This window comes from Oncorhynchus kisutch, linkage group LG8 (assembly GCF_002021735.2).
Source record: "Oncorhynchus kisutch isolate 150728-3 linkage group LG8, Okis_V2, whole genome shotgun sequence".
NCBI lineage: Eukaryota > Metazoa > Chordata > Actinopteri > Salmoniformes > Salmonidae > Oncorhynchus > Oncorhynchus kisutch.
In genome coordinates, this window is record NC_034181.2 from 68,952,397 (window position 1) to 68,966,983 (window position 14,587).

At 45.1% G+C, this 14,587-nt stretch overlaps 1 protein-coding gene across 1 annotated transcript in view; it reads right to left on the reverse strand.

Annotated features, from left to right (window-relative positions):
• Positions 1-14,587, reverse strand: part of gse1b (Gse1 coiled-coil protein b) — a 416,891-nt gene that overhangs the window by 46,470 nt on the left and 355,834 nt on the right. The window contains exon 4 of the mRNA XM_031831040.1: positions 2,970-3,178. Within this exon, the coding sequence (XP_031686900.1) occupies positions 2,970-3,178 (209 nt within the window). The remainder of the gene's footprint in view (positions 1-2,969; positions 3,179-14,587) is intronic.

The following is a 14,587-nucleotide window of genomic DNA, read 5'->3' on the forward strand; positions in this document are numbered from 1 at the left end:
GTGGAGTGCTGAGGAGTGCTGAGGAGTGAGAGACATTCAACATATGTGGTGTTGTGAGAGTGTTGCTGAGGAGTGCTGCATAGGGAGTGCTGAGGAGTGTTGAGGAGTGTTGAGGAGTGTTGAGGAGTGCTGAGGAGTGTTGAGGAGTGTTGAGGAGTGCTGAGGAGTGCTGAGGAGTGTTGAGGAGTGCTGAGGAGTGTTGAGAAGTGCTGCATAGGGAGTGTTGAGGAGTGTTGAGAAGTGCTGAGGAGTGCTGAGGAGTGTTGAGGAGTGCTGAGGAGTGCTGAGGAGTGTTGAGGAGTGCTGAGGAGTGTTGAGAAGTGCTGCATAGGGAGTGTTGAGGAGTGCTGTGGAGTGCTGAGGAGTGTTGAAAAGTGCTACATAGGGAGTGTTGAGGAGTGCTGAGGAGTGCTGAGGAGTGTTGAGAAGTGCTGAGGAGTGTTGAGGAGTGTTGAGGAGTGCTGAGGAGTGTTGAGAAGTGCTGCATAGGGAGTGTTGAGGAGTGCTGTGGAGTGCTGAGGAGTGCTGAGGAGTGTTGAAAAGTGCTACATAGGGAGTGTTGAGGAGTGTTGAGAAGTGCTGCATAGGGAGTGTTGAGGAGTGCTGTGGAGTGCTGAGGAGTGCTGAGGAGTGTTGAAAAGTGCTGCATGAGGAGTGTTGAGGAGTGTTGAGGAGTGCTGAGGAGTGTTGAGAAGGGCTGCATAGGGAGTGTAGAGGAGTGCTGTGGAGTGCTGAGGAGTGCTGCATAGGGAGTGCTAAGGAGTGTTGAGGAGTGTTGAGGAGTGTTGAGAAGTGTTGAGGAGTGTTGAGAAGTGTGGAGGAGTGCTGCATAGGGAGTGTTGAGGAGTGTTGAGAAGTGTTGAGGAGTGCTGAGGATTGCTGAGGAGTGCTGTATAGGGAGTGTTGGGGAGTGTTGCGAAGTGTTGAGGAGTGCTGCATAGGGAGTGTTGAAAAGTGTTGAGGAGTGTTAAGGAGTGCTGCATAGGGAGTGTTGAGAAGTGTTGAGGAGTGTTGAGGAGTGCTGAGGAGTGCTGCATAGGGAGTGTTAAGGAGTGTTGAGAAGTGCTGAGGAGTGCTGCATTGGGAGTGTTAAGGAGTGTTGAGAAGTGTTGAGGAGTATTGAGAAGTGCTGCATGAGGAGTGTTGAGAAGTGCTGAGGAGTGCTGCATAGGGAGTGTTGAGGAGTGTTGAGAAGTGTTGAGGAGTGCTGAGGATTGCTGAGGAGTGCTGTATAGGGAGTGTTGGGGAGTGTTGCGAAGTGTTGAGGAGTGCTGCATAGGGAGTGTTGAAAAGTGTTGAGGAGTGCTGAGGAGTGCTGCATAGGGAGTGTTGAGGAGTGTTGAGAAGTGTTTAGAAGTGTTGATGAATGTTGTGGAGTGCTGCATAGGGAGTGTTGAGGAGTGCTGAGGAGTGTTGAGGAGTGTTGAGGAGTGCTGTGGAGTGTTGAGGAGTGCTGTGGAATACTGCATAGGGAGTGTTGAGGAGTGTTAGGAAGTGTTGAGGAGTGTTGAGAAGTGTTAAGGAGTGCTGCATAGGGAGTGTTGAGAAGTGTTGAGGAGTGCTGCATGAGGAGTGTTGAGAAGTGTTGAGGAGTGCTGCATAGGGAGTGTTGAGAAGTGTCGCATAGGGAGTGTTGAGAAGTGTCGCATAGGGAGTGTTGATAAGTGTTGAGGAGTGTTGCATGAGGAATGTTGATAAGTGTTGAGGAGTGTTTTAGGAGTGTTGAGGAGTGTTGCATAGGGAGTGTTGAGGAGTGTTGCACAGGGAGTGTTGAGGAGTGTTTTAGGAGTGCTGAGGAGTGTTGCACAGGAAGTGTTGAGGAGTGCTGTGCTGCTCCTCTGCCCTCCACCATTAGCCTCAGAGCTACGATAAGAGGGTTTAGAGGGAAGCCATAATCCATAATCCACTCCTTATCAAAGCTAGCAGCTACACACACATACACACACACTGGGTCAGTCAGTGCAAGGGGGAAGGGGGGCAGATGGGTAGGGGACACACTTGACTGCTGAGTCCCTGAAGGGTTGGAGGGGTGGGAGGCAAGGCTTGGACTGAGCTAGGACCCAGGGTTAGAACAAGGCTTGGACTGGGCTGGGACTGGGGGTTAGAACAAGGCTTGGACTGGGCTGAGACTGGGGGTTATAGAACAAGACTTGGACTGGGCTGGGACTGGGCGTTAGAACAAGGCTTAGACTGGGCTGGGACTGGGGGTTAGAACAAGGCTTGGACTGGGGGTTAGAACAAGGCTTGGACTGGGGGTTAGAACAAGGCTTGGGCTGGGCTGGGCCTGGGGGTTAGAACAAGGCTTGGACTGGGCTGGGCTGGGACTGGGGGTTAGAACAACGCTTGGACTGGGCTGGGACAGGGGGTTAGAATGAGGCTGGAGCTGTGGTTATAAAGCTAGGGCTGAGGATAGGTCTGGGGTTATAACATAGGACCGGGGGGGGGGGGGGGGGGGGGGGGGGCTCGAGGGGGCACAGATGTTGGCTGCCGTTAAGCCTGTCACCTCAGTGGCCTGGTGGCAGCTGGCATTGTTTAACAAACAGAGAGAGGAGGGTGAGGAGATGGGGGAGAAGAGGGGGAAGAGGCGTTCGCATTCGCAGAGCCGCCAGCGATGTCACATGTACATATGTCACATACATTCTGCCACGCCATGGGTTACAGGCCAGCCTGGAAATCCACTAATCCCTCGAGAGCCTGTGTGTGTGTGTGTGTGTGTGTGTGTGTGTGTGTGTGTGTGTGTGTGTGTGTGTGCAGGCAGCCTCTTTGTACTAGATCTCTTACCAGGGACAGAGAGGTTGAAACATTGCTTTGACTGGGCTGAAATGGATGGATGAAAATATAGAGTGGTTGAAAACACAAAAGACGCAACAGGAAACAAGATGTGAAAAGAGAAAGAGGAACAGAGAGAGGAGGGGAGACAGCAGGTACATACAGTGTGATTGTCTGTCTCTGTGTGTGTCTAGTCTCACCTGGCGTGCCTCGCTCCTCCAGAGGCCGTTGCTGGTCTTGGTGGGGGCGATGGTGACGACGGGCGGGGTGCTTGGCACACTGTGGCCCCCAGGTGGCACCAGGACAGGCCCTGGGCCCAGGGGGCCTCTCTTGGGTGTGCTCACCGGAGAACTGTGGTTGGTGGCTGGGGACGAGACCGGAGACGACTCACTACTGATGGACGAGCCAGCTATGAAGAGAGAAGAGAGTACATGACATTATTACAGTAGCATTATTACTATACAGCCTTGTTACATGACATGTTACTAGACAGCTGAACCACACAGTCATTATTACTATACAGCCTTGTTACATGACATGTTACTAGACAGCTGAACCACACAGTCATTATTACTATACAGCCTTGTTACATGACATGTTACTAGACAGCTGAACCACACAGTCATTATTATCTTCAAGATGTTCAAATGTTCCTAGATGACCAGCAGGGTCAAATAATAATCACAGTGGTTGTAGAGGGTGCAACAGGTCAGCACCTCAGGAGTTAATGTCAGTTGGCGGTAAGGGAGGGATAGGGATCGGGTCCCTGTGTGTGTGAAGGTTAGGGAATATCTAATCAATGGAAGATGTCATTAAAATGACGTAATTAAAAGTTCAAGGAGAAGGATTGGCTACAACGACCAGGAGCCAACAGACAGGCTGCTACTTAATGTTCTGAATGGAGTTGTACCTGTAGGATGAGGAAGGTCATGCACTGCAGCTTCAACTAGCCTAGCTACCTAACGTCAGTTAGCTTAACTACCTTCTCCTGGTTTGATGCAGTCAAGACAGGTACTACGTCATCATATTGGATGATAAATAACCTACAGCAGCTATGACTGCTAATAGTCTACTATAGTGCGAGTCGGCTTGTTTGGTTGCCATGGCCCCCTCCCCCACCTGCTAGAGAGGCATTTCGACCTCTATCCCTCACCACGTGCTTTATCAGCTACAGTTAATAAAATAGCTTTAAAATGTATCGGAACGGGTCGGTTGGTAACGGGTCTGCATTTAAAACATTTATTTAAGCATATTGGATCCATTTTGGAACGGGTCAATACTTTTGGACCCGTGAAGACCTCTACTCTGAGCTAACATAACATAGCAGCAATGCAAGGTTAAAATAACATAGCTACAACACAGTAGCAGCTACATAGTATGCCTTGCAAGATAGGCTAATATTAGCTGTAGTCTAGAGCCTGTGTTAGCATATCCTTGCCTAGCATAGTAGAGAGGAAACAGTGGGCTCTGACACACAGTTCTGGGTTAGAGTATGCTAGACTACCATATCCAAGAGTAGCGTAGTGGAGAGGAAACAGTGGGCTCAGACACACAGTTCTGGGTTAGAGTATGCTAGACTACCATATCCAAGAGTAGCGTAGTGGAGAGGAAACAGTGGGCTCAGACACACAGTTCTGGGTTAGAGTATGCTAGACTACCATATCCAAGAGTAGCGTAGTGGAGAGGAAACAGTGGGCTCAGACACACAGTTCTGGGTTAGAGTATGCTAGACTAGCATATACACAGACCCAGATGGGTGGCCATTAGATAGTGACAGTGATCAGGACGAGCAACCCTGTGAGAGTCACACGGCCCTGACACACCGCTAAGACACACACACACAGCAGGGAGTAAGAGCTGGCCCAATGAGCTGTGGCACATTCTCAGCCCCTACGGGGAAACCGTGCAGAGAAGGGTCATGGTCTGGTCACATGTCTCTCTCTCTCTCTGCAGCTCTCATCTCATATGGTCTCTCTCTCTTTCTCTCTCTCTCTCTCTCTCTACTATAAGGACAGGACATAAGACAGGAGTAGAAATTAAGGTAGGCATTGTTTAATGCGTTTCACAGGAAGAACATTCCAAGCATTTTAACGTAGGTAAGCAAGAGGGGGTTACAGGTGCCCTAAAGGGACAAAACTAGAATATCAATGCACAACATATTCCTCCCCCTTTTGATGACTCAAAATGAAAAAGTAATAATAACTTTTAATATAAGTCCTCTTAATGTAAATAAATGAACTTTTCATAACCTTTTCTGAACTAGGGAAAGAGGGTAGACCTCCTCAGTCCCCAGACTTAACCCTGGGGTGTATTCTGCCCCAATGTCGGAGGTTAGTCTGAACTAAATAGTCAACCTGTCAGGGGGTCGTCTTTCTCTTACAGGGTAATGACGACGTACTGGTGAGTCTACAGTCACATTGTCTCTGAGTCTGAGTGGTGATGGTGTATGCCCAGACTGAGGTGCAACAATACCCTGAGTAGGCACTCTGGCTGGTTCAGGTGAGTCTGGAGCACTTTCCACATATGTATGTGCTGTTGCTGCAGTGGATGTTCAGGTGATGGCTCGTAGTCATGGTAGGTCTCCAGTAGCTGATCTTGATTTGTCACTTGGCAGGAGTCATCTCTGAGGTTGGCTCCTGGCAACAGTTGATCCACATGTCTCCTCCAGATGATGTTTTCCGGTGTGTGAACTGTGTAGGACACAGGCCCTGTTTGTACAACCACTGTGGAGGTCGAGTCGCATGCGAAGCTGTCTTTTCATCATGGCTGACGTGGGCAGTGTTTCTGTAGGTTAACAGGAAGGTGTTTAGGCGCCTATTGAGGGAGCCGTTCCCTTGTGATGATTTTAAAGCTTGCTCCATCGTTTGGACAAACCGTTCAGCGAGGCCGTTCGTTGTAGGGTGATACGGCGCTGACTTGATGTGCTGAATTCCATTTGCTTCCATGAATGACCGGAACTCTTCCAATCTCTCTAGTGTAGCGTTCAGGTTTCTCAGGTGCTCCTGCTTGTCTTTGCCGGTGATGAGTAGATCATCGAGGTAACATCGGACCCCAGTGAGCCCGCTACGTATCTGGTCCATAGCTCTCTGAAATAAGGCCAGAGCGGAGGTGATTCCAAAAGGAAGCCTCCGGTACCTGTACAATCCTTTGTGAGTCACTATGGTCAACAGTTCTTGTGACTCTTGGTCCACATGCATCTGTAGATAGGCCTGATATAAGTCTATCTTACTGAATTTTTGTCCTCCAGCTAAACCAGAAAAGAGGTCTTCAATAAGGGGTAGTGGATATTTTTCACCAGACAAGACTGGGTTAATGGTGACTTTGAAATCACCACAGAGTCTGAGTGATCCATCTTTTTTCATGACTGGAACAACGGATGTAGCCCTTTCACTAACATTCACTGGGTCCAATACTCCACTCTCAACTAGTCTGTTTAGCTCAATTTCAACTTTTAGTTTTATGGAGTATGGGACAGGTCTATCTTTGAAGCATTTTGGCTTGCTGTCTGGTTTCACGGTCAGTTTAACCGTTATGTCCTTCATACTGCCAAGGTCTCCTTTGACCACATCCGAGTGTTTCCTCAATATCCCTTGTAGGTTTGTGTCCTCTTTTGCAACCATGTGAACTTCCTGCCAGTTTAGTTTGATCTTTACCAGCCATGTGCGTCCTAGCAATGCTGGATGGTTGCCTTTCACTATGTAGAGTGGTATCTTTACCTTCTGTTTGTTGAGCTTCACTGTAACGATCACGCTTCCTCTCACTGGAACACTCACGCTTCCTCTCACTGGAACACTCTCACTGGTGTGTTTTCAGGGTCATCTTTGTGGGCTGTAGTGTGAGGTGATGTAGTTTCTCCTTGTATACAGCCTCAGACAGCGAAGATATGGCTGCTCCAGTGTCCACTTGCATCCGTACTGCGTTTCCATCCAGTAGCGCTGTCACCCAGTATCCGTGTCGATTGTCTGAAGTGGACAAAACATGCAAAGATTCTTCCCCTTCAGACAGACTATCACTTTGTTCATTCTCTGTGTGCCCCATTTTATGCTCTTTCTTGTTGTTCTTCCTGAAGTCACTTTTCCTTTGTTCAGTACTTTTGTTTGATTGTGTCTTTTTGTTTTTCTCTGCACGTTCGATGTGACCCTTTTCCCCACAACTTCTGCAGTCTAAGCCTTTGCACCAACACTACCCTGCTTGGTGCCCTGGTTTCCCACAGCGATAGCATGGCTTCCCACCTCCTGCCTTGTTTTCTAACCACGTAGACACCTTATGCACTTTGGTCGATGCCCTTAGCTGTTGTGCGTCTTTATTTGCCATTTCCATTGACGTACTCACTTCTTTTGCTCTCTGCAATGTTAAGTTACTCTCAGTCAAAAGGCGTTTCTGAATTGCTTCCCTGCGCATTGCCACACACTAACCCATCACGTATAGGGTCACTCATTGATCGCCCAAATTCACAGTGTTCAGATAACTGTTTCAATAGTAGAAATTAAGGTAGGCATTGTTTAATGCATTTCACAGGAAGGACATTCCAAGTATTTTAACGTAGGTATGCAAGGGGGGTTACAGGTGCCCTAAAGGGACAAAACTAGAATATCAATACACAACAAAAAGGAACATAAAATTCAACATACCAATTAGGATCTGGCTAAAAAACACTTGAATCAGTTATAGAACCCATTGCCCTTTATGGTTGTGAGGTCTGGGGTCCTCTCACCAACTAAGAATTCACAAAATGGGACAAACACCAAATTGAGAGACTGCATGCAGAATTCTGCAAAAATATCCTCTGTGTACAACGTAAAACACCAAATAATGCATGCAGAGCAGAATTAGGCCGATACCCACTTATTATCAAAATTCAGAAAAGATCCATTAAATTCTACAACCACCTAAAAGGAAGTGATTCCCAAAACTTCCATAACAAAGCAATCACCTACAGAGAGAGGAGTCCCCTAAGCAAGCTGGTCCTGGGGCTCTGTTCAAACACAAACAGACCCCACAGAGCCCCAGGACAGCAACACAATTAAACCCAACCAAATCATGAGAAAAGAAAAAGATAATTACGTGACACATTGGAAAGAATTAACAAAAAAACAGAGCAAACTAGAATGCTATTTGGCCCTAAACAGAGAGTACAGAGTGGAAGAATACCTGACCACTGTGACTGACACAAAATGAAGGAAAGCTTTGACTATGTGCAGACTCAGTGAGCATTGCTATAGAGAAAGGCCGCCGTAGGAAGACATGGCTTTCAAGAGAAGACAGGCTATGTGCACACTGCCCACAAAATGAGGTGGAAACTGAGCTGCACTTCCTAACCTCCTGCCAAATGTATGACCATATTAGCGACACATATTTCCCTCAGATTACACAGACCCACAAAGAAATAGAAAACAAATCCAATTTCTGTTAGGTGAAAGACTAGTGTGCCATCACAGCAGCAACATTTGTGACCTGTTGCCACAAGAAAAGGGCAACCAGTGAAGAACAAACACCATTATAAATACAACCCATATTTATGTTTATTTATTTTCCCTTTTGTACTTTAACTATTTGCACATCGCTACAACACTATATATACACATAATATGACATTTGAAATGTCTTTATTCTTTTGGAACTTTTGTGAGTGTAATGTTTACTGTTGATTTTTTATTTCACTTTTGTTTATTATCTATTGTTATTATTATCACTTGCGTTGGCAATGTAATCATGTTTCCCATGCCAATAACGCCCCTTAAATAGAGATGGAGATAGAAAGAGAGCGAAAGCGAGAGATGAGAGAGAGAAAGCGAGTGAGATAAATAGATAAATAGAGAGAGATATACAGAGAGAGAGATATACAGAGAGAGAGAGAGATATAAAGAGAGAGAGAGAAGTAGAGAGAGAAAGAGAGAGAAGGAGAGAGAGAGAGAGAGAGAGTAGAGAGAGAAAGAGAGAGAGAGAGAGAGAGAGTAGAGAGAGAACGAGAGAAGTAGAGAGAGAGAGAGAGAAAGAGAGAAGTATAGAGAGAGAGCGAGAGAGAGAGTAGAGAGAGAAAGAGAGAAGTATAGAGAGAGAGAGAGAGAGAGAAAGAGAGAAGTAGAGAGAGAAAGAGAGAGAGAGAGAGAGAGAGAGAGAGAGAGAGAGAGAGAGAGAGAAGAGAGAAGTAGAGAGAGAAAGAGAGAGAGAGAGAGAGAGAGAGAGAGAGAGAGAGAGAGAGAGAGAGAGAGAGAGAAAGAGAGAGAGAGAGAGAGAGAGTAGAGAGAGAAAGAGAGGTAGAGAGAGAGAGAGAGAAAGAGAGAAGTATAGAGAGAGAGCGAGAGAGAGAGTAGGAGAGAGAAAGAGAGAAGTATAGAGAGAGAGAGAGAGAGAGAGAGAGTAGAGAGAAGTAGAGAGAGAGAGAGAAAGAGAGAAGTATAGAGAGAGAGCGAGAGAGAGAGTAGAGAGAGAAAGAGAGAAGTATAGAGAGAGAGAGAGAAAGAGAGAAGTATAGAGAGAGAGCGAGAGAGAGAGTAGAGAGAGAAAGAGAGAAGTATAGAGAGAGAGAGAGAGAGAAAGAGAGAAGTATAGAGAGAGAGAGAGAGAGAGAGTAGAGAGAGAAAGAGAGAAGTATAGAGAGAGAGAGAGAGAGAGAGAGAGAGAGAGCAAGAGAGAAGTAGAGAGAGAAAGAGAGCGAGAGAAAGGGAGAGAGAGAGCGAATGTGTGTATGTGTTTTGAAGTGTTTTTTGCACACGTGTATGTAGTAGTTTCTGTGGTGTATGTAGTAGTTTCTGTGGTGTATGTAATAGTGTGTGTGGTGTATGTAGTAGTGTGTGTGGTGTATGTAATAGTGTGTGTGGTGTATGTAGTAGTTTCTGTGGTGTATGTAATAGTGTGTGTGGTGTATGTAGTAGTGTGTGTGGTGTATGTAATAGTGTGTGGTGTATGTTGTAGTTTCTGTGGTGTATGTAATAGTGTGTCTGGTGTATGTAGTAGTTTCTGTGGTGTATGTAGTAGTGTGTGTGGTGTATGTAATAGTGTGTGTGGTGTATGTAGTAGTGTGTGTGGTGTATGTAATAGTGTGTGTGGTGTATGTAGTAGTTTCTGTGGTGTATGTAATAGTGTGTGTGGTGTATGTAGTAGTTTCTGTGGTGTATGTAGTAGTGTGTGTGGTGTATGTAATAGTGTGTGTGGTGTATGTAGTAGTTTCTGTGGTGTATGTAGTAGTGTGTGTGGTGTATGTAATAGTGTGTGTGGTGTATGTAGTAGTGTGTGTGGTGTATGTAATAGTGTGTGTGGTGTATGTAATAGTGTGTGTGGTGTATGTAGTAGTTTCTGTGGTGTATGTAATACTGTGTGTGGTGTATGTAATAGTGTGTGTGGTGTATGTAATAGTGTGTGTGGTGTATGTAACAGTGTGTGTGGTGTATGTAGTAGTGTGTGTGGTGTATGTAGTAGTTTCTGTGGTGTATGTAATAGTGTGTGTGGTGTATGTAATAGTGTGTGTGGTGTATGTAGTAGTTTCTGTGGTGTATGTAATAGTGTGTGTGGTGTATGTAATAGTGTGTGTGGTGTATGTAGTAGTTTCTGTGGTGTATGTAATAGTGTGTGTGGTGTATGTAGTAGTTTCTGTGGTGTATGTAATAGTGTGTGTGGTGTGTGTAATAGTGTGTGTGGTGTATGTAATAGTGTGTGTGGTGTATGTAATAGTGTGTGTGGTGTATGTAGTAGTTTCTGTGGTGTATGTAATAGTGTGTGTGGTGTATGTAGTAGTTTCTGTGGTGTATGTAGTAGTGTGTGTGGTGTATGTAGTAGTTTCTGTGGTGTATGTAACAGTGTGTGTGGTGTATGTAATAGTGTGTGTGGTGTATGTAGTAGTTGCTGTGGTGTATGTAACAGTGTGTGGTGTATGTAATGGTGTGTGTAGTAGTTTCTGTGGTGTATGTAACACACAGCAGCAGTAGCTTTAAACCGCAGGCCAGTTTCAGTTCTCTATCCTCTCCAATCTATCCACCTGACCACACAGAGACAGCCTGAGGAGAGTGTGATAGGTCAGGATGTCTGGACATGTGTCTGGATTATCACTCCTTATCATTCTAGCATTGTGACCTAGTTTAGTTACCCTAGCAACAGACCCCCACTGTTCTGGTCTGGATATCTGGATCTGGATATGACCCGGTAGAAAGAATTAAGACACATGTTTATAAATCTAATCAATTACTAATGAGACAGATATTGTAATTCCTTTTGAAAATGTGAATGAGGAAAAGCTTTAAAGGGAAATTGGTGTAATAGGTGTAGACTACACAGCAGGCCTCTGTGGCTAGATAATACTAGAGAGAGAGAGAATGATAGAGAACAATAGAGAGAGAGAGAGAGAGACAGATATATATATACACACAAATATAGAGATGGAGAACAATATTGTTCTCTATCTCTATATTTATATATATATATATATATATTCTTAAAATATAGTGGTGATCCTAAATGACCTAAAACAGGACATTTTTACTGGGATTAAATGTCAGGAATTGTGAAAAACAGAGTTTATGGCTAAGGTGTATATAAATTACGACTTCAACTGTGTATATATATATATATATATATATATATACACTCCTCAAAAAAATAAAGGGAACACTAAAATAACACATCCTAGATTTGAATAAATGAAATATTCTTATTAAATACTTTTTTCTTTACATAGTTGAATGTGCTGACAACAAAACCACACAAAAATTATCAATGGAAATCAAATTTATCAACCCATGGAGGTCTGGATTTGGAGTCACACTCAAAATTAAAGTGGAAAACCACACTACAGGCTGATCCAACTTTGATGTAATGTCCTTAAAACAAGTCAAAATGAGGCTCAGTAGTGTGTGTGGCCTCCACGTGCCTGTATGACCTCCCTACAACGCATCCGCCAACTCCTGGACAGTCTGTGGTGCAACGTGGCGTTGGTGGAGCGAGACATGATGTCCCAGATGTGCTCAATTGGTTTCAGGTCTGGGGAACGGGCGGGCCAGTCCAGAGCATCAATGCCTTCCTCTTACAGGAACTGCTGACACACTCCAGCCACATGAGGTCTAGCATTCTTGCATTAGGAGGAACCCAGGGCCAACCGCACCAGCATATGGTCTCACAAGGGGTCTGAGGATCTCATCTCGGTACCTAATGGCAGTCAGGCTACCTCTGGCGAGCACCTGGAGGGCTGTGCGGTCCCCCAAAGAAATGCCACTCCACACCATGACTGACCCACCGCCAAACCGGTCATGCTGGAGGATGTTGCAGGCAGCAGAACATTCTCCATGGCGTCTCCAGACTCTGTCACATATGTCACGTGCTCAGTGTGAACCTGCTTTCATCTGTGAAGAGCACAGAGCGCCAGTGGCGAATTTGCCAATCTTGGTGTTCTCTGGCAAATGCCAAACGTCCTGCCACGGTGTTGGGCTGTAGGCACAACCCCCACCTGTGGACGTCGGGCCCTCATACCACCCTCATGGAGTCTGTTTCTGACCGTTTGAGCAGACACATGCACATTTGTGGCCTGCTGGAGGTCATTTTGCAGGGCTCTGGCAGTGCTCCTCCTGCTCCTCCTTGCACAAAGGCAGAGGTAGCGGTCCTGCTGCTGGGTTGTTGCCCTCCTACGGCCTGCATCTCCTGATGTACTGGCCTGTCTCCTGGTAGCGCCTCCATGCTCTGGACTCTACGCTGACAGACACAGCAAACCTTCTTGCCACAGCTCGCATTGATGTGCCATCTTGAATGAGCTGCACTACCTGAGCCACTTGTGTGAGTTGTAGACTCCGTCTCATGCTACCACTAGAGTGAAAGCACCGCCAGCATTCAAAAGTGACCAAAACATCAGCCAGGAAGCATAGGAACTGAGAAGTGGTCTGTGGTCACCACCTGCAGAACCACTCCTTTATTGGGGGTGTCTTGTTAATTGCCTATAATTTCCACCTGTTGTCTATTCCATTTGCACAACAGCATGTGAAATTTATTGTCAATCAGTGTTGCTTCCTAAGTGGACAGTTTGATTTCACAGAAGTGTGATTGACTTGGAGTTACATTGTGTTGTTTAAGTGTTCCCTTTATTTTTTTGAGCAGTGTATATATATATATACACTACTGTTCAAAAGTTTAGGGTCACTTAGAAATGTCCTTGTTGTTGAAAGAAAAGCACATTTTTTGTCCATTAAAATAACATCAAATTTATCAGAAATACAGTGTAGACATTGTTAATGTTGTAAATTACTATTGTAGCTGGAAATGGCAGATTTTTTATAAAATATCTACATAGGCGTAGAGGCCCATTTTCAGCAACCATCACTCCTGTGTATATACAGCTGAAATCGGAAGTTTACATACACCTTAGCCAAATACATTTAAACTCAGTTTTTCACAATTCCTGACATTTAATCCTAGTAACAATTTCCTGTCTTAGATCAGTTAGGATCAATACTTTATTTTAAGAATCTAAAATGTCAGAATAATAGTAGGGACAATGATTTATTTCAGCTTTAATTTTTTATTCATCACATTCCCAGTGGGTCAGAAGTTTACATACACTCAATTAGTATTTGGTAGCATTGCCTTGAAATTGTTTAACTTGGGTCAAATGTTTTGGGTAGCCTTCCTCAAGCTTCCCACAATAGGTTGGGTGAATTTTGGCCCATTCCTTCTGACAGAGCTGGTGTAACTGAGTCAGGTTTGTAGGCCTCCTTGCTTGCACACGCTTTTTCAGATCTGCCCACAAATATTCCATAGGATTGAGGTCAGGGGTTTGTGATGGCTACTCCAATACCTTGACTTTGTTGTCCTTAAGCCATTTTGCCACAACTTTGGAAGTATGCTTGGGGTCATTGTCCATTTGGAAGACCCATTTGCAACCAAGCTTTAACTTCCTGACTGATGTCTTGAGATGTTGCTTCAATATATCCACATCATTTTCCTCCCTCATGATGCCATCTATTTCATGAAGTGCACCAGTCCCTCCTGCAGCAAAGCACCCCCACAACATGATGCTGCCACCCCCTTGTTTCACGGTTGGGATGGTGTTCTTCGGCTTGCAAGCCTCCCCCTTTTTCCTCCAAACGGATGGTCATTACAGCAAAACAGTTCTATTTTTGTTTCATCAGACCAGAGACATTTCTCCAGAAAGTACGATCTTTGTCCCCATGTGCAGTTGCAAACAGTAGTCAGGCTTTTTTTATGGCGGTTTTGGAGCAGTGGCTTCTTCCTTGCTGAGCGGCCTTTCAGGTTATATCAATATAGGACTTGTTTTATTGTGGATATAGATACTTTTGTACTTGTGAAGATGCTGGAGGAAACAAGGTCCTTTGCTGTTGTTCAAGGATTGATTTGCACTTTTCGCACCAAAGTACGCTCATCTCTAGGAGTCCGAATATGTCTCCTTCCTGAGCGGTATGACGGCTGCGTAGTCCCATGGTGTTTATACTTGCGTACTATTGTTTGTACAGATGAATGTGGTACCTTCAGGCGTTTGGTAATTGCTCCCAAGGATGAACCAGACTTGTGGAGGTCTACATTTTCTGAGGTCTTGGCTGATATCCTTTGATTTTCCCATGATGTCAAGCAAAGAGGCATTGAGTTTAGGTAGGCCTTGAAATACATCCACAGGTACACCTCCAATTGACTCAAATTATGTCAATTAGCCTATCAGAAGCTTCTAAAGCCATGACATAATTTTCTGGAATTTTCCAAGCTGTTTAAAGGCACAGTCAACTTAGTGTATGTAAACTTCTGACCCACTGGAATTGTGATACTGTGAATTTTAAGTGAAATAATCGGTCTGTAAACAATTGTTGCAAAAAATACTTGTTACATG